The 22,651-nt window shown below is 54.6% G+C and overlaps 1 protein-coding gene across 1 annotated transcript; it reads left to right on the top strand.

Annotated features, from left to right (window-relative positions):
* The first annotated feature begins 14,641 nt into the window (after positions 1 to 14,641).
* LOC136564106 (opsin-5-like) lies at positions 14,642 to 19,846 on the top strand. The gene is made up of 5 exons (XM_066561879.1): positions 14,642 to 14,729; positions 16,055 to 16,217; positions 16,722 to 16,849; positions 17,861 to 18,204; positions 19,310 to 19,846. Exons 1-5 carry the CDS (start codon positions 14,642 to 14,644, stop codon positions 19,844 to 19,846), a joined length of 1,260 nt encoding a protein of 419 aa, XP_066417976.1.
* The last annotated feature ends 2,805 nt before the right edge of the window (positions 19,847 to 22,651 follow it).

Genomic DNA, 22,651 nt, shown 5'->3' on the forward strand with positions numbered 1-22,651 from the left:
GACTCAGTGCTCATGGAGCGTGTGAGCCACTCTGGCAGCAGTCTGCAGCAGGCTCAGGTGGGGTGCCAGCAGCTTCTGGGCCATGTGGAGCTCCCTCTGTGGATCCCAGCCTTGGCTCTCCTTGCCTGACGAGCTTCCCGAGCGAAGCTGCATCTCCCAGAAGATGTGTGATACTGCTGAGGTACATTTTGGCACTTGAATTAGGCCTTCTGGCTCCTTTTGCATCCTGCTAGCTCTGGAGCAGGAGAACTCCTCAAGTTCCAAACTAGATCATTCTTTTTGTTCCTTGTGTTAAAAAGCATGTCAGGTGAATGCTGAAGTGCCCATTCTGAAGTGTTCCATGGTCTGCTGTGGTTGCTGGAAGTACCGGGGAGGATTATGGAAATCAGGCTCCAGGTAACTAAAATGTTCTTGCTTCTTGAGCTGACATATTTCTAGTGCATATAAAACCAGCCTGTGAGCTGTCTGCTGCCTGGCATCTCTGAGTACAGACCTCTAAGCTTGTTTGCTGCTTTGGCTTTCAACAGAAGCTTAAAGGTTCCATACATGGTTAAGTAGTTTAGGCTTGATGATGTGAACTGACAGCTCCTTAAAGTTATTTTCTGGAAGATGACTGTAGGTGATGAGCATTTAGTGCACATTGCTAACTATGCTGTAGAATGTTTTTCGGGGAAGAGATTCACGTTTCCCGTATTTTTTTAGAAACAGGAGCTAACCTGAGCATGGTAAGAATTGATACACTGCCAGAGTGACTGGGAGAAAAGCTGGAGGTGACTCTTGATGTACCTGGTTTGGCTCTGAAATCAGAGTGAATTTTAGGCCTTCTAGCATGATCATTACCATGGTATCTCAGCAGCAACTGGGTTGGGCTGCAAATGTCCCTGTTTGTTATTTCTGAAGGGTGTTCTGTGATTCTTTCTGAAAATCATAGAATGTGGCTGTGTTTGTCCAAGATTGTAAGTACTTTTCTTTTTTACAGTTGATCATATTCCCCTGGAAAAGGTTTTCTCTAACTGGTCTTGCCAGTCTGGAAATGTAGGGGCAGGAGATCAGTACCTGAGCCGGTTTGTGGTTTTGTACTCCTGCACCCCACTGTGAAAAACCAGCTCAGGGCAACGTGGAGATGAAGAGGATGCAGCACATCTTACAGTGCCGGGAGGAAGGCAAAGGGTTAAGGCCCCTGATGAGGCAGCAGCTCCTTTGCCTCCCAAACCCTGCAGACTGCCACAGAACAGGCTGCTCCATGCGAGGAGAGGGTAGGAGAGCCAGGGAGCAGCTGCTGCCCAGCTCTCACTGTGTGAGTGCCAAGGGGCTGCTCCCTGGCACAGCCCGGCATGGTTTGCTCTGGGGGGTCCATGGGCAGCCGGGGCTGCAGGTCCCTGTGCCAGGGCAGCACTGGGCACCTGCCTGCCACCAGCTCTGAGCCAGCCTCGGCACAGCAGCTCTGATCCTGGGCTCCTGTTGGAGCTGTGGGATGAGCGAACTGCAAGCAGGGTTAGTGCCCAGAGCAGTGCCCACAGCAGACACTCCCTGCCTGCTGCCCTCCTGCAGCACTGAGACAGAATCTGGGAGCCTGCCCTGAGTGCTGCTTGCACTGAGACAGGCTCTGGGAACCTGCACTGAGTGCTGCTTGCACTGAGACAGGCTCTGGGAACCTGCACTGAGTGCTGCTTGCACTGAGACAGGCCCTGGGAACCTGCACTGAGTGCTGCTTGCACTGAGACAGGCCCTGGGAGCCTGCCCTGAGTGCTGCTTGCACTGAGACAGGCCCTGGGAACCTGCCCTGAGTGCTGCTTGCACTGAGACAGGCTCTGGGAGCCTGCATGTGCTGCTTGCACTGAGACAGGCTCTGGGAACCTGCACTGAGTGCTGCTTGCACTGAGACAGGCCCTGGGAACCTGCACTGAGTGCTGCTTGCACTGAGACAGGCCCTGGGAACCTGCACTGAGTGCTGCTTGCACTGAGACAGGCCCTGGGAGCCTGCATGTGCTGCTTGCACTGAGACAGGCTCTGGGAACCTGCCCTGAGTGCTGCTTGCACTGAGACAGGCCCTGGGAGCCTGCATGTGCTGCTTGCACTGAGACAGGCCCTGGGAACCTGCACTGAGTGCTGCTTGCACTGAGACAGGCCCTGGGAACCTGCACTGAGTGCTGCTTGCACTGAGACAGGCCCTGGGAGCCTGCATGTGCTGCTTGCACTGAGACAGGCTCTGGGAACCTGCACTGAGTGCTGCTTGCACTGAGACAGGCCCTGGGAACCTGCACTGAGTGCTGCTTGCCCTGAGTGCTGCTTGCACTGAGACAGGCTCTGGAGCTTGGGCATGGTGGGGAGCTGTCGCTTTTTTTGGAACCAGCTGCTTTGCTGCCCTGACCTCCGGAGGAGAAAGGATCTGCTGCCCGTAGGGGATCCTGAAGGAGGGCAGGCACTGCCCCTTGGCTCCTGCCATTCCCCAGGGCAGAGCTGCCCAGGCTTTTCCAGAGGCAGGCAGAATGATTCTGGCCACGGAGGCTCCGGAGAGCCACATTTGCTTTTCCTCACCCCAAGAGCAGCAGGCTCAGGGGCTTTGCTCCCTGCTGCTCCATGGGTGCCCTGCTCCCCGTCCTCTCTGCTGGCAGCAGCAGCTCTGGCTCCTGCTGCTGTGGTGGAGCAGAGGGGCTGTGAAAGGCATTGTGACACCCAGCAGCCTCCTGTGTCAGGCACAGACTTGCAGTGAATGTGGAAAAGCTTTGTGCAGGAAAAAGGTGGACAGGTGGAAATGTTCCAGATAAAAATGAAACAACCCGCTCTGATTTTGTTTTTCCCCTTGGCATCAAGAAGAAATTTCTCTTCCAGCATTCAGAGTCTGGGAGGCACTGAAGTAATTTTGCAGGGTACTTTACATGAGGTTAGAGATTGCTTTAATTATTAATATTTCTTACTGATGAGATCTTTTCTGAGTGCTGCAAATCCTGAATGTGAGTGATGGTGATTCTAGAGCTTCTGCTCAGGCTGGGCTTTATCATCCACAGTTCCTGCTTTGAGATGAGGATGTGAAATACCTTCTGACTTGGGTAATAGCTCCCATTTGTTTTTCCTGTCTTATCTGGGCTTTGAGTTAACTCTGCACTGTGCAAGTCTCTGCGCTGAAGGCAGTGTCAGAGTTCCAATGGCTGTAAGTGGCGCAGAAGCAGCCCTGGCAACTTGTGTGTAGCAGCTGTTTCTGCTGTTGTGGGTGTGGGGCTGCCATGCTTCCTGCTTTAGAAATCATTCTCATGATAGTCATACTGTTCTGAGATTTTTCATCATCAACCTGCTTTAAAAAAAGAAAAAGAAAAATCAACCCACAACTGCTCATCAGCTCCTTAGAGAAAAATGCTGCTTTCTCCCAAAGTAAGTGAGATCTGCTCTGTAGCTTTGTGTCAATGTGCTTGAATTTAATGCCTTACCTGGGCTCAGCTCAGCACTGCTGTGAAACCCCTCCCCAGGAGCTCAGTTACCTTTGGGAAGTGCTGGTGAAGGCTCATTTATTGGTCTTGGGCTGTGCTCTGAGGAGACACTGCCATTTCCAGCTCTTTTTGCTTCATACTTTGTTCCTGGCCCTCGAACTGCAAACGTCTGTGGCATTGTTTCCTGTGGTATTAATTGAGATGTGCTCTCAGAGCTGTTCCCAGCCTGCTTTATGTGCTGGCTTAGGGCCACCTCAGCAGAAATCAGTGGGCTGTGTGCATATGTTCTGCTTCTCCTTTTTTGGGGAGAGTGGGGGAGAGGGGCTTAGTTCCCCACGCTCTGCCTCTCACTCCTGGAGAAGTAAAACCCCTCTTAGCGACCAAATTCCCTCATTCTTCAGACCCCAGGACAGAAGCTGCTCTGAGGGGTAATTCCAATGGCAGGAACAAGAGGAGGTGTCTGGCTCCCGCTCGCTGGGCAGTCCCGTGCAGCAGCAGCTGTGGGTGGCTCTCTGGGGCCGGTCCCTGCTGGTCCCTGCCCGTGGCTGCTTTGTGCTGGGGCCAGAGCACAGCCTGGGGGCAGCAAGGTCAGCTCAGCCCGCCCGGAGATTCGTGAGCTGCTGCTGCTGCTGCCCAGAGCCGGGCGTGAGGAAGGGTAGGGAGCTCCGTTCGAGAAGGGAGAGGAAGCCTAGGGGCAGAGGAGTCTCCTCTCCAGGAATGTGTTTCCTGCTGCACACATTGTTGCAGACACTGCTCCACCTAGGTGAGCTGATATTTTGTGTCTTGCGTTGATAAGGAGCTCAGGAAACTTTGTACCTTGTTCGAGGGGCTGTTTCCTCCCTCCTGCCCCGCTCCCCGTGCCCGCGGCAGTGCTGCTGGAGCTGTGGTGCCCCGCAGAGCCAAGGGACAGGCTGTGGGCGCTGGGGAGCTGTGAGCTGAGCAGAGGATGCTCTTAGACTCTGTCACCCACTCCTGGGTCTCCAGTGGAGAGTTTCAGCCTGAGAACACAAAACCTCTTCATGTAAATCAGTAACAGAAATGGGGCTTAGAATGGGTCACTACTGGGGGGTCAAAGAGCAAGTTTGGTCCTTGTCCTACCAGGGAGAGCTTTGCATCTTCAGAGGCCAGGCTTGAAAGGTCAGTCTCAGAAATCCCTTTTCCCCCCTTTCTTACTCCTGCATTTCAGTATTCAGGTGGAGAAGCGCTGAGTCATCTGAAACATGTTCTCTCCTCCCAGGATCATGGCTGGGCTCTGGGCAGAGTCTGCCACGTGGATCTTCCAAACCTCCCTTCACTTGGCCTCCCCTAGGACTTCTGCCTCCTTCAGGAATCAAAGTCTGATTCGCTTTCCATTGTGACTCGTAAAGTCTTGGACTACTTAGAGGCATATCAAAAATTCAAATAATCTCTTTTGACAGCCTTGAAGCCTGTGGTGTTTGAATCTTTGATATGAAGATTTCTCCTGCTTGGAGAATAGCTCATTTTTAATGCTGTGAAATAGAGCGTGATAACTGTGCTGCTGTCTGTACTACAGTGAGCATTATGTGCTGCTTAATAAAATGCTGCTCCTCTCCAAGAGCTCTCTTTCATAATGAAAGAAGGTGCAGTATTCAGACGTTGGTAACTCACACCAAAAAACTTTCTGCCCAAATTTGTCTTCGGTGCAGATTTTCTGCCTGCAACTGGAGTTAAATTCTTTCTCCCTGGTCCAGTGCTCACAGCTAAAACTACAACCCGTTAAATGTTGCAATGGCCCAGATACCTCTGGGACCTATTGTCTGTCTGGTCTTGCTCTGCAGGGGGTTTGCAGCTCAATGAGAAGATGAGGAAGAATTTTTGAGATGTGCTGAAACACTGCGAGGTCTATTAACAAATTTGAGGGAAAGAAAGATGGGAGACCCTAGGAAGCAACAGGCAGCTGCAGAAGTGCAAAAGCTACAGGATTGTGCCACTCTATCTGCTCGGCAGGATCAAACAGAAACGCTCCTGCTGTTGTACAAAGCCAGGTATAATCCCTGTATTTGTCTCCTGGCTGCTCCGGGGTCTGCATCTCAGGGCAGGTTGTAGGCATCTTCTGGCATGATGTAAAAATCCTTTTCCCCTATTGTACTTCCTGCTTTTCAACAGGCTCAAAGCCTGTTGGCAAAATGACTTTTACCAAGCACAAGTAGGATGCTCAGATGTCTTTGGAGTGAATGTGGATTTGACACTGATTTGGTTCTGCTTTTTCTGCCTGAAGGTTTTCACTCAGGCTCTCCAGTGAAGGACATTATTTCCTCGGTGGAATATTTTCCATATGACTAAATAATGGCCAAGGGCTGTGATTTTTGTGTCAGTGCTTGGCACTGTGGGTTTCTGCTCAGAAATCAGATGGACATGTGAGAAGTAGTCCTAAAGGCAAGCACTGCACTGTTCAGAGCGACAGGGTAAAATGAACTGATCGGGTATTTTTATTTCCATGGCACTTAGAATTTGTCTTTTTTCCACAGCAAAGCTTGAAAGCAATGAGACTCATTCATGGTGAGCAGACACCTTCCCTGTCAAACTGAAGGTCACGTCCCAGTTTCCCCATTGGCACTGCCTGGAATGTGGTGCTGGTGAAGAGCCCCAGCTCAGCTGCAGCATGGTCAGAGCCCACCCTCCTGCCCAGAGCACTGGCAGCAGCTCTGCCCCACGAGGACCTTGCTGAAGGGAGCCTGATTCCCGGCTGTGCTGGTGGGTCAAGAGCTCCCCTGCTGCCAGCGAGCAAAGGGATTCCAGGTGGGGCTGTGCTTAGGGAAAGTGCTCAGTTACAAACCTGCCTGAGACCCTGAGCTGCCCTAGGGACCTGTCATGGAGGCACTGCCTTGTAATCACAGCGTCATTCCAAAAACCAAGGCAGGCTCCCAAACCTGCCTGGTTTGTGTGGGGAGCACTGAGTGCATGTGGGTAAACCTGACCTGTGCAACAGGGAGAGGAACTGAGGGACAGAATTCGTGCTAGATAAAACCACAGGTGTGGAAGGCTCATTTAAAACTGTCAAGACATGGAGTAAAGAAATATGGGAAAGCAATTACACCAGTGCCAAGAAGTAGAATGAGTAGGAAGATAAGGGGAGAAAGTTATTGGCCTGACAGTCCTTCAGTCAAGAGGAGGAAAAATTGGTTTAAAAATTGAGCCTGATAATGGTGTCTGATTACTACACACAAAAGTGACTGTTCCTTGAAATACTAGTTTTATAACCTAATGCAGAAAAGCTAGGTAGCAGCAAAGAAAGTTGATAGATTTCAAAGGGAATATTAATTAGGAATAATTTCAAAGTCTAGCTAAAGATCTATCTAAATTGAAGCATTTTTAATGGAAGTTAATCTTCCATAACTTGGAAATAAAATAGCTTGGTAAGATACTGAGTCTGTATGTGTTCAAAGTAGACTTTGAACATTAGAAAAGAATAAACCAATAATTAAAGGAATTCGCTCCAGAGTATCAGGCATGCAGCCCTTCCCAGCAGTGCTGCTCTCAGAGCTGGGAAACACGCAGAGCTGGGAGACAGGAGGGCTTGGTGCAGGTTCCTGTGTCTCTCCACGATGTTTTGAGCAAAATAGAGATTTCTGTAGTGTGTTAAGAGAGGGCCCAGGCTGTGTGCAGCTCGGTGCCAGAGGGGTTCTGCTCCTGTGTGTGCTGAGGCCGTGGGGCTCGCAGTGCCAGGCTGAGCTGGCTCCACTCTGCAGGGCCAGGTGAGCTGTGGTGAAGGCTGGTGGATCTGGCTGCGCACATGCAGGGATTTTGCAGAAAATCAGACTCACGGGTGCAATGGGTGGCTCCTGTGTGTGGTGGCAGCCTGGAGGTGTGCCATTCTTTTGGAATTGCTGGGAAAGCAGGCAGGTGTGTGGTGTGGTGTGGTGTGGTGTGGTGTGGTGTGGTGTGGTGTGGTGTGGTGTGGTGTGGTGTGGAGGAGGCACCACAGGGGGAGGCTGTGCTGTGCTGGGCTGCAAAAGGCTGAACACGAGCGCTCTTTGATCTGAGCACAGCTGCTCCTTTGAGGTTACCTCTGGAACACGGGCACCTTTGCACCACTGACAGCAGCCAGCCCTTATCCTGGCTCTGAAAGGGCTGGGAGCTGCAGGAGTTTGCTCTGCAATGCTGTCTGAAGGCAGCTGTCCGTGTCCTGCTGTGAGTGGGACAACCACGGGCTCTGTGGGTGCTCCTTTGCTGCTCTGAGTGCTGCCTCGGTGTATTTGGGGTTTGTACCCTCTGCTCCCCAGGCTCTTAGCCACCAAGGCCAACCCTTGATTGCCAGCATCAGAGCCTGCTCCAGGACCTGCAGCTTGTCACTCCACACATCTCCCTGCTCCCCTCAGTCTGTCCCCTGAAGTTTCTATAGGAGGTGCTCCCTCCGTGGCAGGGGAAGGTGCAGAGGGAGCTGTGCTGAGGTGGGATCCAGCCCCCAGGTGCTACCAGGGGTACTTTGCAGTGCCCTGTCAGGCTGTGGAGCTGAGCAGGGCTCACTCAGCCTGGAGAGGATCCTGGAAGGGTTAAGCTATGGCCAGCTGGACTTTAGGAGACAGGCAGCATTCAAAGCAGAGAGGACAAGTGGGATGTGAGAAGCCAGAATTTGCAGGCACGGGGAATTGTGGGTGGCACTGAAAAGCCAAATACATGAACAGAAATATGTGTATTTAATATATATTTCCATTACAGTCACAAGCACAAATTGTGAGGGGGGAAGTGCATCTCAAGAGCAACATATGTGTTACCTCATGCCTCCTGCTAAGTATACAAGCATGGGAATAAGTGTCTATTTAACACAGAGCTGAAAGTTTGGTGTACAGATGGTAGGAAGTTGGGCAACAGCATGTGTCGCTTGGATCTGTCCTACGTGAATGCCATCACCCAGCATTGTTTCTCACTAAATGTCACCCTGCAGATCCATCCCTGACCCACTTGCAAAGATGCTGAGCTGCCTCTTCAGCACAGGAGTGCTCAGGAAATTATGGGTGTGTGACCTCAGCTGGGCTAGGTGAGAATCTAGTGATGATAAAATCAGGTGAGAGCACAAAGCAATGGGAGAAATATGGGCTGATAAAACCAGCCAGTGGGCCTAAATCTTGTCAGACAAGTGTGGGGTTTCTCCCTTCCCTTTAAGGTCAGACACAGGAAGCGATGGACACGGACACCTGTGAGTCACTTGAGAGTGAGGCACAGCAGACTGATGGGCTGGATTAGCAGGTACAAAATGTGCCTGGGAGATACTAAAGGAGGAAATGTGGCTGGCGTGCTGAAAAACCCATTGCATGCAGATTTCAGAGCCGTGCACAGACAGGTAATGAGCAGAACCTGCTAACACAGTGTGAAATAAATACTATTAATGCTGCTTGCAGGTGGGGAACAGGGGCCTGGGGAGGTGACATGATTCATGAAAAGCCAGTGCAATAGAACTGGGAGTAATGCTTTCCAGATTAATTTCATTAGTGTGATGTACTGTGGCTGCTTCGGTACATCCCTGCTCCAGCCAAATAACCAGAGGGTCCTGTGAGGGGAGGAGGCTTCACAGAGAACATCATTTTACATTCAGGCAATTGTTTTCAGAGTCTTCCTCTGTGCCTATTTATGGTGATCATTTTTGTGTTAATAAATCTGACCTAGTCCACCTTTCAATCTGCTGTGATTGAGGTCAAATGTTAGGAGCATGCTTTTAGGGAAATATTTTTGCCCTCATTGATTATGTCAAGCTCTGTCTGTTCCAAAGCTTAGGACATTGTCTGCTTTATGAATGCAATTGAAATTGGTGCTTTGAGCCCCTGCTGTCTGTTGGCTCTCTAGAATTAAATGCTCTTGTGCTCTGAGTGGAAGCCAAGGGTGGTAATGTGCAACACTTTAGTGGCAGCTGCCTGGCTCAGAGACCTCTCAAACTGACCACTGACCACTGTGGTCAGTGCCTCTCAGCATTGGCAGAGCCACAGGGCAGGAGGTCCAAACTCAGCCAGACTTTGGTGCTTCTCAAAGTCCCATCTTCTTTTCTCTGACACTGCAGTTTGCTGCCAGCATTTCAGTGGGGTGCTCCCAGGAAAGGGTCCTGTGTCTGGTGGTTTCTCAAAGGCAGAGGGATACGAGTTTCAGGTTTCTCCCACCACCTGGAGTTCAGAAGTGCTGAGGAGCAGCTGGGCTGCACTGTCCCTGCCTCCCCTGGTGCAGGAGTGATACCAATCCCCACGGAGCAGCTGGGGAGCAGGGGAGGCAGCCCTGGGGCAGAGCTGGAACGTCTGGCATGTGCACACCTGTGTGTGCATGTGCATCTCATCCCCCTGCCAGCTTCCCCTGGCTGAAAAAGCGTCCAGATACACATTTTGGAGAGCCACAGTAATTTGTGGGTTTTTTTGTTTCCATTTTCAAGTTCTTTGTAACAAAGAGAGTCCATAATCTTCATTTCAGAGGTGGAATTTAGAATGCTTGCTCCTGGATCTGGAACCTGGCATTGTTAAAGGAGATGTTCCAGCTGCTGGAAGGACGAAGAAGGGAGAACTTAGAAAACAAACTTAGTTGCTTGAGATAACAAAGACTACACCAGCATCTCTAGGATTCACAGCAAAGAATTACGCTTCATGTCAGTTTTGGTTTCCAGAAGACAATCTGTTGGTTAATTCCCAGGTCAAAAGGACTCCTTTGAAGACTCTCTGTGCCTTGACCACTGCCATAAAAAGCAATGTTGAAAGGGTGATGGGCCTGTGCTTGAGCACAGCTCTCTTTGTGCTTAGGCTTAAGAAGAAAAAGCTGGTCCATGGACAATAAAGCGTGTAGAGTCTGATTTCCTGCAGGTTTGGTTTCCTGTCCCACCACCTCCATAACCCCTGGCTCCTCCATCTCTGCTAAGAAAACTCTTGCAGACACAAAGGGAAGCAGCAAGTTGGGGTCTGTGTCTGCTCTATGGCATCTCCCCTGAGCTTCCTGCCCTTCTCAGACAGCTCCCCTGCCACACAAACCAAGTGGGAGCTCAATTATCTCAAAGGCTTCAGTCCCTCTTCCCAGCCTGGGTGAGAAGGGCTGATGGATGGAGCGCTGGGTAGGAGAGGTGTTGTTGAGGAGAGACACACCGTGAGGGAGGTCAGTTCCCAAGGAAAAGCATGCTAAAGCAATGATGCAGTGCTGCAAGTGTGCCCACAAAGTGCAGCAGCTGTGGAGTGGAAAGTGCTGCTGCTCCTGTCCCGTGGGTGTTACTGAACATCTTCCCTCAGGTCCCTTCCAGGTGAAAGGGAGAAAATGGGCCACATTCCCTGGGCATGTTGTGATTTTTGGGTTAACTCTGGCCATGTGGAGAGGCTGCACAATGGGGCCTCAGACTTGGCTGAGGCCTTTCGTATTTCTGGAACATAAACAACAAATAACTTTCAGTTTATGACAATCTCAGTATGCATCTATTTACATAGCTGGTGAGTCCATAAATGATTCTCTTTCACACATGTAGGTACACAAAGCTATTGCTGTGCATTTCTCCAGCTTTGGATTTCCTTTCTGAAGCAAATTTAGGCACCTGGATCCAAGCTGACCAGCAGTCCTGGCAGTATTTGGAACTCTAAAAATTAATATTAGGATTTTTGATATTGTTCCCATTTCTTACTGGCAGCCAGGGGAAAGCTCTTGGTGTGGAGGATATTGACAAAATGAAGTGAGGGCTGTGACTCGTGTTTTGCCAAGCAGAGACAGATCAAATGCTTTGGGTGAAAACAAAACCCAGCTCCGACTGACAACAGACTCAGTGTGACGGTCCCCATGTCCTTGTCCCCACTGTCGCTCTGAGTGTGTCCCTGGAGCACCTCAGAGCTCCCCACGGGGTCCTGCCCTGGCCAGCCGGGTCTGCAGGGACAGGTGAGTGAGTGACCAGCCTGTTTTCCTCGGGCTACAGGAGACGGGTGGCCAAGCAGAGCTAAAAACGAGCCCGGGAATGGGGCTCCACCCTCTTGGTGCCTCAGTTTCCTTTGCTGTGAAAATCGTGGCTCCAAGGGCAGGGCAGGGGTGACCGGGCTGCGGGGCAGAGACGGGCGGCGGTGGAGACGGTGTCCCTTGTCCCTGAGCCTGGCCAGCTGAGGCAGGGCAGGACAGAGCGCGGTGCGGGAGGGACAGAGCAGTGCGGGCAGGACACAGCGCGGTGCGGGCAGGACAGAACGGAGCGGTGCGGACAGAACGGAGCGGTGCAGACAGCACGGAGCGGTGCGGACAGAACGGAGCGGTGCGGACAGGACAGAGCGGTGCGGGAGGGACAGAGCGGTGCGGGAGGGACACAGCGCGGTGCGGGCAGAACGGAGCGGTGCTGGCAGAACGGAGCGGTGCGGGAGAACAGCACCGTGCGGGAGGGACAGAGCGGTGCGGGCAGAACGGAGGGGTGCGGGCAGGACAGAGCGGAGCGGTGCGGGAGAACAGCGCGGTGCGGGCAGGATAGAACGGAGCGGTGCAGACAGAACAGGACAGAACGGAGCGGTGCGGACAGCACGGAGAGGTGCGGACAGAACAGGACAGAACGGAGCGGTGCGGACAGCACGGAGCGGTGCGGACAGAACAGGACCGCACGGAGCGGTGCGGACAGCACGGAGCGGTGCGGACAGAACAGGACAGCACGGAGCGGTGCGGACGGTCCAGCGCGGTGCCCAGCGGAGCTGTCCGTCGCCGGCGGTGCTGAGCGAGTGGCGGAGCCCCGGCGCCCCGCGGAGCCCCGGTAAGCGGCTGTCGCGGGCAGAGGAGCGGGGACTCCTCCGAGGAAGGCGAGGCGCTGTCCCGGAGGGACGCCGTGCCCCGAGCACGCCCGGCTGTGGGCAGCACACGGGTCCCCGCGGGTGTCCCCGGGTGCAGCAGGGCTGGGAGCCCCGTGCGTGGCCCGGGGCTGCGGGGACGGAGCCGGGGGCGGCAGTGGCGGTCCGGGCTGTGTGTCCCGGCCTGCCCCGGGCACCGGTGGTGTGTGTGAGCGAGTGACACGCTTTGGGGTGTGCGAGCAGGGTTGAACTGCCCCGAAAGGGGCTTGCAGGAGTCCCGGGTGGGTAACCGAGGCAGAAAGCAGATTTTACTGTCAGTAGCCAGTGGGGATGGGCAGCCCTAGCACAGGAGAACTCTGTGATTTCTTTCCTGAGCTGTGCACTTCTGCTATTCTGTGACTTTCTAAAGCCTGCGCTGTTTGCTAGGTAGGCAACAGTGTCTGAGCTTCCCCTGTGCTAGGAATTGCAGAAATTGATTCCTGCCGTTGACTATTGAAAGAGTCTGGAGGTCAGGAGAGTTTCCAGGCTCATCAGGTTTCTTCCTCCTCTCCAAGGCAGACTCTGGCTTTGTAGCACGTTTGCTGAAGGAAAGCAACTGTTCAAGTCTGGAGGAGAAAAGGGCAAAGCTGACAATCACACAAAATGAAAGCACGATTTTCCATGCAGACAGAGTGCATGTGATCAGGCCAGTCCAGCCATGCCAGTGTCCTCCCAGGTGCCAGACACAGACGTGGGGTGTGGGTTTGGGTTTAGGTTTGATTCTTCCTGTGAACACAGGAATAAGGGCTGGCATGTAAAATACAAGGGTTTCCTGGTAATGTACCTGTGACAGCAGCTGCTTGGAAAACTTCATCTCATTTTGAAGTCTGATTAAATTGAGGGGAAAGGAGCTTTCACAGTCTGTCTCTTCTCAGAACACCGTCTGAGCAATGGAGCTTAAATCAAATTCAGCAGCTCTGTGCACCCAGAGACTACGTGGCTCAGCAGTTTGATGTTGAAGGGCTGCTCAGTGCTGGCTGCATCCCCAAGGACAGTCTGGGCTGAATCCCTCCCAGAGGAGTCACAGATTTAGTCTTGACTGAGCACAGTCATGTGTTTGGAATATTTCAGAGTTGGAAGAAAACTCCTGCAGCTGTTTCTGTCAGAAATCATTGTGGATGTGTTTGGTACCTGTGCTGATATTTCTGCAGTTTGTGGCTCTCCACTGAAGGATGTACCTGTGCAGGCATCCCCCACCACACGCCCACCTGAGAGAGCACCTTGATGGGAGGATCCAATTTATGATTTACTTTTGGACATAAAAGGGAGCGCTCTCCATATTTCTATAAAACTGATTTATCATCTATGTGTCAGTGACGTCAGCACCTTGACCAGAGCAAGAGATGCATTTTCATCAGTTCTGTATTAGAATGAGAGAGGTGTGCTTCGCAGGCAGCTCAAGCACAATCATAAAAATAGGGTTTATTGTAATATGTCAGAAATAGAAATTCCTCTCCTGTGATTATTGGTCCTTTTTGCCAGCCTGATCTCACAGGACACTTGCAGCTCCCCTGATGTACTGCAGGATGGAGACCTGCCAGGGATCTGAAGGAAATCAAATCCTACAAGCTTTGCCAGTTGTCTCCTTTCCTGCATGTGTGCCGAGGAGCAGGAGCAATTCCTTCCAGACTGTGTATGCTGGGCCTTGCCCTGTCTCATCACCAATGCAGCTGTGTGGCCACAGTCCCTCCTTTTCCCCTGGCTCTGTGTTCTGAATACACAGATACTTTGCTAAGGCCTCTTGGAGAGGTGATGTGCATGTGCTGTGTTCAGCTTGGCTGCTTCCAAAGGCTCTTGAGGAAGATCAGCTATGGCCTAGGGGAGAACTGTGCATTATGAGAAATTCAGGAGTGATTTGCTCAGCTCTAAATGAAGGTTGTTTCCAATTAGGTTAATGAAGAACATCATTCTCATGTTCAGAGTCACTCAGTCTGTACAGGGAGATATAAACCACCCGTCCCTGCACATAGACACTCTGAAAAGCACAGGAGTGTAAAGAAGATCATTTCCACTGGGCTGTGAAGCATTGAGCATCCAGGGTGGGAGGAGATGAGCCCAGAGCCCCCTTCCACCACTGGCACTGTGTCCTGATGCCACCCACCACCCCTGGGAGCTGCCAGCTCAGGGGTGTTCTGGGCTGCTCCAAGCAGCCAGTCCCTGTGTCCAAACAGGGCCAAACACGCCGTGCCTGCTGCAGTCACACAAGGCCAGGACTTGCCCAGAGAACCACCATGCAAAGGCTGATGCTCATCAGTGAAATCTGTGGCTGAAGGAATGACAGTCAAGTGGGATTAGTGGCCTGATCCCATCGCAGGCTGCTCAGTGCCGCAGGCAGTGTTGGCCAGAGGATCCTGCTGGCCAGGAATGTGCCACCATGGCCTCTGGGGATCTGAAGGAGCTGGGCACTCCTCATCAGCCAGAACTCACTCTCACTTCCATGTGTGTCTTGCTTTACAGATGGGAAATGCATCCAACACCTCAGTGTTCACGTCCACCTTATCGGAGAGAGAAGACCTGATTTTTGGCACTCTCTATTTAGTCTTTGGTAAGGAAAGATGGCCTCTCGATCCCCATGTCCCTGCCCAGCTGCCTGCCAGAGTCAGTCAGGCCTTTTCAGTCACTGGTGCTTCCAGAAGCGTCCAGTCATTAGCAGATTAATTAAACTGACCTTCCCATGTTACCCAAAAGTATGGTCTGGTGACTGCGTTTCCCTCTCAAGTGAATTTCAAGTGCCTGTTATAGTTTTAAATATTTGAAAAGTTGAATAACTTCGAGAAACTTCCGGTAACTGCTCCCACAGCCACCTGAGGTGAGACAGGCAAGGGCTCTGCTGGTACCACCAGCTTCAGGTCCACTGAAGGGGATTTGGAGCTCGAGCTGGCCCTTGATTTCAGCAGGACTTGGAAAAGCTAATAAAGTGTACTTAGCACAGATGTGAGACTTGCTCTGTGGGAAAAAATGCCTTCTAAGGCTGGGAAGAAGGATAAACATCTCAATACTCTGCTCTCCAGTGACTCCAAAGCCTCCAGAGCTCTGGATTTGCCCAGATTCCATGTGGGAGTCCTGTTCCCTGAGGGGAACTTAGTGTTGGCCATTCAGTGGCTTTGGAAGCGGGTTCTTACCATGAGAATTAATTTGCAGTATAATCCACTAGGGAGGAACTCTTATCCTGCTCAACCTGCCCCAAAAGCAACAAAGATTCCCCTTCTGAGGACACTGAAACCTCTTTTCCATGAAATCACAATTATGTAATGAAAAAGAGAAAGCCCTTATTATAAAACTTAAATCACCACTGTTGATTTAAATACACTAATAGCAAACAAAGAGCCTCCTTTTGTTTAGTCTGGATTTTCCTTGATCTTCATAATGCCTTTCTTCTTGTTTATTTTGTTCCCATGATATGGGACAGTGCAGACTCACAGGAGTGACATTGCCAGGAAGAAATTAGGAAGGCCAAGGGGCCCAGCTCCCTGGCCCCACATCAGAGGAGCAGTCTCACAGAGCTCCTATTATTTATCTAGCTGGGAGGAAGTGTCCCTTGCTCCTTCCAGCTGCAGCAAGTGACTGTGGCCAGATCCTGCACCCGGAGCCCTCTGCTGTCTCACCCCATCTCTGCCCTCCCACCAAACGCCTCTGTAAGATCTCAGGAAGGGGAAGGCATCCAATCCAATGTAAAGGAGCTGCAGATGTGCTCACAGAGCTCTGTGGGTCCCGTGGGCTCCCCTGCTCAGCCCACCCCAGAGAGGGAAGCCTGGAGCCCTCTCCACCCTCTGTAGACTTCTGCAGTGTTTCCTTCCAAACACCTCAGGATGCTCCTGGTTCCTTTCCCGGCTCTGTCACACTCAGCACCATTCTCTGCCTCCTCCACAGGCATCATGTCCCTGGCTGGGAACTCCCTGCTGCTGCTGGTGGCCCATCAGAAGAGGTCCCTGCTGAAACCTGCCGAGCTCTTCATCGTCAACCTGGCCATCAGTGACCTGAGCACGACGGTGACGCTCTTCCCCTTGGCCACCTCCTCCTTCTTTGCACACAGGTACCTACTGGAGCAGCTCTGCACTGGCCAGTGGCCCGGTTTGCAGACTGTCTGGGAGCCAGGAGATGCCTGGCAGTGCAGAGGAACTCAGGGTGGCACAGGGGCACACGTGAGCTCCCTGCCAGCCATCCCACAGTGCGTGCTTTGTGCTCCCTGTCCCTCCAGGTCCTCACACAGACCCGCCTCCAAAGGGCTCTGGTGGTGGCTGTCCAAGCTGGCACTGCAGGGGTGGGAGCTGCTGTGGGTCAGGGCAGCTCCTGCACCCCCAGCTCCCCCCATGTGCATCTTTGGGGTGCTCAGGGAACAACTCAGGGGCGAGGTCATGCCCATGTGTCTGGTCAGGTGCTGGTACCTGTGCAGCCCGTTGGAACCTCCCCACACGTGCCCAGCTCTGCTGCAGGAATGGGAGCAGCCGCCGGGAAACTCCCACACGGAGAAGCCTCCAGTGCAGCCGTGGGCAGGGCTGTCGGGGAGGGACGAGCTCACGGCAGGCTCTCCTTGCAGGTGGCTCTTTGACCAGGCTGTGTGCACGCTCTACGCCTTCTGCAGGGTCCTGTTCGGGCTGAGCAGCCTGGCCAGCCTGACGGTGCTCAGCACGGTCTGCTGCCTCAAGGTCTGCTACCCGGCATATGGTAGGTGCTAGGACGTGTCATCTGATCCTCACTCACACCCCTCTCCCTTAACAGGGCCCTTTTCCTTTTAATGAGCCAGATCCACCTCTTCAGGGAAAGCTTTGCCCCAGGGCAACCTATTCCCAGTCAATATTTAGTCACAGAATCACAGAAACAAGTTTAGGCTGGAAAATATTATAAGATCATTGAGTCCAGCTGTTACCACAGCACTTCCAAGTCCAGCACTAAACCATGTCCCCAAGTGCCACATCTGTGTGGCTGTATCACAGCACATTGCAGGTTTTTGAATGTCCACACACAGACTTGAGCTTAGGCTAGAGCAGACTGCAGCTGGGAAGCCACAAACTCTGGCAGAGCAGCAAGAGCTGCTTTCCCTGGTGGGAGAGCCATAGGCTCCTGAAGGAGCGCTGGCCATGGCAGGGTCTGGGTGGCCTTGGAGGGGCCATGGCAGGGTCTGGGTGGCCTGGAGGAGCCATGGCAGGGTCTGGGTGGCCTTGGAGGAGCCATGGCAGGGTCTGGGTGGCCTTGGAGGGGCCATGGCAGGGTCTGGGTGCCTTGGAGGAACCATGGCAGGGTCTGGGTGGCCTGGAGAAGCCATGGCAGGGTCTGGGTGCCTTGGAGGAGCCATGGCAGGGTCTGGGTGGCCTGGAGAAGCCATGGCAGGGTCTGGGTGGCCTGGAGAAGCCATGGCAGGGTCTGGGTGCCTTGGAGGAGCCATGGCAGGGTCTGGGTGGCCTTGGAGGGGCCATGGCAGGGTCTGGGTGGCCTTGGAGGAACCATGGCAGGGTCTGGGTGGCCTTGGAGGAGCCATGACAGGGTCTGGGTGGCCTGGAGGAGCCCTGGCATGGCGCACTGAGCACGGGAGCTGCCGGCAGTGCTCGGCAGGCCGCAGGGGCCATGCCTGGCCCCGTGGCGGACCCCAGAGTCTCCCTGGCTCCTGTGGGCAGTGTGTACCTCGGGGGCAGCTCCCTGTCCGCTGCCCCTGGCCCACGGGAGCCTCCCCACCGCCAGGGAGCAGGTTCTCGCACGGCCACGCTGCGGGGCTGCTGCTGGCCGTGTGGGCCTACGCCCTGGCCTTCGCCGCCGCGCCCCTGGCCCGCTGGGGCAGCTACGGCCCCGAGCCCTACGGGACAGCCTGCTGCATCACCTGGGAGCCCTCCAGCACGGAGGCCACGCTCTACATCCTCGCCCTCCTCATCTGCTGCTACCTGCTGCCCTGCCTGCTCATCCTGGCCTCCTACGCGCTGATCCTGTGGACGGTGTGGGCATCGCACAGAGCCCTGAGGCGGCACAGGCACACGTCCCCCCGGCACGGGAACCGCGGCCTGCGCGGCCTGCACGGGCTGCTCCTCCGGGTATGGGGAAACGGGGCTGCTCCTCGGGGTATGGGAATGGGGCTGCTCCTCCGGGTATGGGGAAATGGGGCTGCTCCTCGGGGTATGGGAATGGGGCTGCTCCTCGGGGTACAGGAACGGGAATGGGGCTGCTGCTCATGGTACAGGAATGGGAATGGGGCTGCTCCTCCGGGTATGGGGAAACGGGGCTGCTCCTCCGGGTATGGGGAAATGGGGCTGCTCCTCAGGGTATGGGAATGGGGCTGCTCCTCATGGTACAGGAACGGGAATGGGGCTGCTCCTCTGGGTATGGGGAAACGGGGCTGCTCCTCAGGGAATGGGAACGGGAAACGGGGCTGCTCCTCAGGGTACGGGAACGGGAGGCTGTGGGGATACGGGGTGCCCTGTCCAGCCCACTGCCCAGGGGCAGGTGAAGAGCAGGGCCCCTCCTGCCCGGCGTCTGCTGTTCCTGATGAATTCTCCAGGTGTCTGTGTCAGTGTGGGTAACAACACATTGCTCCTCATTTAAAGTCATCAGGTGGAGGAGTTTTTATTTTAAATTACATTGGAAAAGATCATAAAGGAGCTTGCATGAGTCATTGTTCCCCAGACTACAAGCTAATACTATAATTTACCAAGAATATGTAAAAAAACCCCAAATAACCTTTTAAAAACACAGCATGAAAGAAAACAACTTGCAAGCCTGGCTTCAAAGGAAACAGCCACAGCCATTCAGGGGAGGGCAACTGAGCACAGCCCATTTCCAAGCCCCCCAAGCCACACAGGTTGCTGGAGGGATTTGCAGTGCTGCCAAAAGCTGAGCTGGTCCCACCAGGTCACTGTGTCCTTTGTACCCATGTGCCACAGCAGGCAGAGGCTGTTCCCAATTCCCCAGGTGGGGCAGGGCGTGAGTGGCCTGAAGCCCAGGTCTATTCATGGGCTGTGCTGAGTTGCTGCCCTGTTCTCTGACATTCCAGTACAGGTCCAGAAGGCTGAGCACCTTACCCTGGGGATGTGAGGGCTGCTCAGGGTCCTGCTGCATGTGGCTGTGTTTGGGGGGTGTCAGTGTCCCCCGAATGCTGCAGGAGGCTCAGGGTGTCCCCATCTGCCTCTGCTCCTTCTCCAGCTGAGCATCGCTGTGTGCCTGGGGTTCCTGGCTGCCTGGACTCCCTACGCCGTGCTGGCGCTGTGGGCCCTGCTCGGGGACACCAGCCAGGTGCCAGTGCTGGCCTTCGTGCTCTCGGCCGTCTCTGCCAAGTCCTCGACGCTCTACAACCCGCTGGTGTGCCTGCTGCTCAAGCCCAGCTTCCACAGGTTCCTCTCCTGGGACAGGGTTCCTGTCCTGCAGGCCCTGCGCACCCTCCTGTGCTGCGGCTGCCGGGGCACCACGCTCCAGCGCGGCCGGGCCCGGGGCTGCAGGAGCTGCAGGGATGTTCCTGAGTGTTTCAGTACCTGCCCCAGGTGCTGCGCTGCCCCCCGGCTGCCCGGCAGCTCTGCCCCGCGCGGGGCCGTGGCCGTGCTGGCCGGCGGAGCCGCGGGGCAGCCGGGGCTCAGGAGCACGGTGCAGGTGATGGTGCTGCTCACTCGGACGTGGTCGGGCCTGGGCACTGCCAGCGTGGCAGGGGAGGCCCTGCCCTCGGCCATCGCCAAGGACCTGCTCTGAGCCCAGCCCTGCCCAGCTCTGCCCTAGCAGAGCAGTTGTACACAAACCCAAGGGCTGCATTCTCTCACCCCCGTGCCCAGTGGGTCCCAGACGTTCCACACCTGAAGTGACATGAAGATGTCAGACCAACCCCTCTGGTTTGGCTCCTGCAGCTCTGGGCCTGGTGTTTGCACTTGGAAGAACAAGGACACAAATAGACCCCAGCGCCTGAGAGGTGCCCAGGGGGCAGCCCAGGGTACAGTCTCTCCTGCAGTTTGTTCTCTGGGCCCTTGGCCTTTGTTTTTCCAACCTGGTGCTCTGATGGCCAAGTAGGAACTTGGTTGTCTTAAAAATTGTGCCAGCCTAGCAGGGCAGGCTGGAGGCCAGGAGGCCCCGAGGGGAATCTACCTCCAGTGCCAGATCCTACAGCCCCCACAGCCACCTCCTGTCCTGCTGGACAGTGGGACTGTCCACACAGCTACCTCACCTGGGGTAAGGAAGCACCTCCCTACAGGTCCCTGGGATTGCTCTCTGTGCCAGCTGTGCTGCCCTGTTCCCTCCACTGGAGTGAAAGCCACCACTGTCCCACAGACAGAAATGGGAGCTTGCCTTTAGAGCAAGGATTTGGGGTTACAGTAATCCTGGAGTGAGTAGTGGCAGTCCCAGGGAATGATCAGCAGGCTGGGAACAGCAAATCTGTGGGTGAGCACCACCCTGGAGAAGGGACAGTGGCTGCAGGGTGTCCCTGGTGCTGGGACAATGGGGCAGCTTGTGCCAGCTGCACAGGGCAGCAGCTGCCAGGGCTGCAGCATCCTGAGGATTGTAGCTGGCCTTTGGAGATCAGTGAGGGCAGCACACCCATGGGTAGAGCCTGGGACAAAAAGGAACAAGAAGCTGTGCCAGAGCCTGGTGCAAAGCCATGCACAGGATAACCCCACCTGGAAAGCTGCCTGTGCCCCATCCCCGGCCCTCTGGAACACGAGGGGAGCACACAGTGTCTCCACTGACCATTCACCACGTTCCATTTGTCATTTCTAAAGTAAATTCACTCATGCAAAACCAGTGTCCGGCTCAGTTCAGCTCCGTGCTGGCAGCTGCGCCCCAGGATAATGGGAATGGGGATGGGCAGAGCACGGCCGGGGCCAGAGCAGGGCCAGGCTGGGTGCCACAGGGCAGCCACACAGAGAGGGGCACAGCCCACCGGCTGGGCACGGGCAAGTGGCACCAGCAAACCTCTGCCCTCGTGCCCAGTGCCACAGCCACGCTGTGCCCGGCAGCACCGGGACCCTGCCACACCCCTGCGTGTCCCCCGGGCCATCCTGGGCCATCCTGGGCCATCCGGGGCCATCCTGGGCCATCCGGGGCCATCCGGGGCCATCCTGGGCCATCCTGGGCCATCCGGGGCCATCCGGGGCCATCCTGCCGCTGCCCTCCAAGAGCAGCCTCCAGAAAGGGACCAGGGGCTGATTTCCCCTTGGAGGACACAAACACGAAGGGCTGCTGCCATCTCCTGGGGGCTCTCAGGGCATGGCCACCCCGGGATGGACAGGGACAAGGACTGACCAGTCAGGCTGGGCACTGGGCTGCGCCAGCCTTGGGGACAGAACACTGGGTCCCTGCTCCGCCTGCCAGCCCCTGACTGATGGCTTTGGCCCTGCTGCCTAAAAATCCAGTGCTCTAGAGATCATCTAAAGAAGACAGGGAGAAAGATAATGACCTGCCAATCCCTCAGGTCCTTTATTACTCCAGAAAAGCTCCAGATCAGTGTTTTCATCCCACAGGTCAGTGTGAGTGTGCCCAGCACTGAGAGCCCCAATGCTGGGGTGTTTATTCTCCATTCTCAGACACTCCTGCTGCCAAGGGCCAGCGTTTGCAGCCACCCAGCAAACCCCAATGATTCCAATGAACTCCATGTGCTGTGGAACCAGCCCAGGGTCTGGCACTGCCCAGAGACTCCTCTGCCAGGCTGGATCCATCCCCTGGGGCACAGCACAGCTGGGGCCAATGTAGCCGTGTCCCCAGCTGGGAATGTGCTGACAGCTGCCATCAATTACCTGAGGATCAGAGACAAACCCCTCTCTCTTGGGCAGCTCCCCCGGTGCTGCTGGTGGGCCGAGCCTGAGAAGAGGTGGTGGCTTTGCCCTCGGAGCTGAGGCCCAGCAGGGTTTGGAAGGGGGCTCCTGACTGCAAGAACCCGTTTCTTTGGGTTTGGTTGCACTGCAGTGGGAGGGAAGGGAGTTGAGGGCTGCAGTGCTGCTCAGTGAGAGCCTGGCCCTGGAGCAGGAACAGAGCCAGGCTGCCTTGGGGCGGGCTTGGTGCCAGGGGGCTGCACTGTGGGCGCTGCATTTCCCACTCTGTGCTGGCTCACTCAGGAGTCCGAGGGCACAGCTACAACTCCAGGGTAGTGGGGACACCATCTGTCCTAGGAAAGGAAAAATGGGGAATAAGGTGACTGTCAAGGAAAGTCAGCAAAATCAGAAATGAGTGTGAAAATCAGACAGTAGAAATTTCTTCTAGTGGTTCTGAGCAATGGAGGTTAATGTGTAGCTTGGGGGAAAGTGAAGTCTTAACTCTGAGTTGTGCAAATGTGGTGATATTTTAGTGCAGTTGATTTTTAAATAGCTCCCCCACCCCCCATTGCTCCAGCTTCATTGCCTCAAATGATTTAATTCCTTCTGCCTGTGGTGGTTAATTGAAGGTAAAAAATACTTCCAGCTGGGGCTCTCAGCTCTTTTCCTGGTGCTGTCCAGGGGCAGGGCTGGGAGCAGGACCAGCCTCCCCAGCAGCTCTGTGCTCCAGCAGGGCCCCCGAAGCTCATCCATCTCC

The sequence above is a fragment of the Molothrus aeneus genome, chromosome 17 (genome assembly GCF_037042795.1).
Source record: "Molothrus aeneus isolate 106 chromosome 17, BPBGC_Maene_1.0, whole genome shotgun sequence".
NCBI lineage: Eukaryota > Metazoa > Chordata > Aves > Passeriformes > Icteridae > Molothrus > Molothrus aeneus.

Excerpts from the sequence above, each read along its gene's own strand:
- LOC136564106 (XM_066561879.1), top strand. The coding sequence starts at position 14,642 with ATGGGAAATGCATCCAACACCTCAGTGTTCACGTCCACCTTATCGGAG. Across the intron at positions 14,730-16,054 it reads CACTCTCTATTTAGTCTTTG|GCATCATGTCCCTGGCTGGG; the intron begins GTAAGGAAAGAT and ends CCTCCTCCACAG. Across the intron at positions 16,850-17,860 it reads GGTCTGCTACCCGGCATATG|GGAGCAGGTTCTCGCACGGC; the intron begins GTAGGTGCTAGG and ends CCCCACCGCCAG.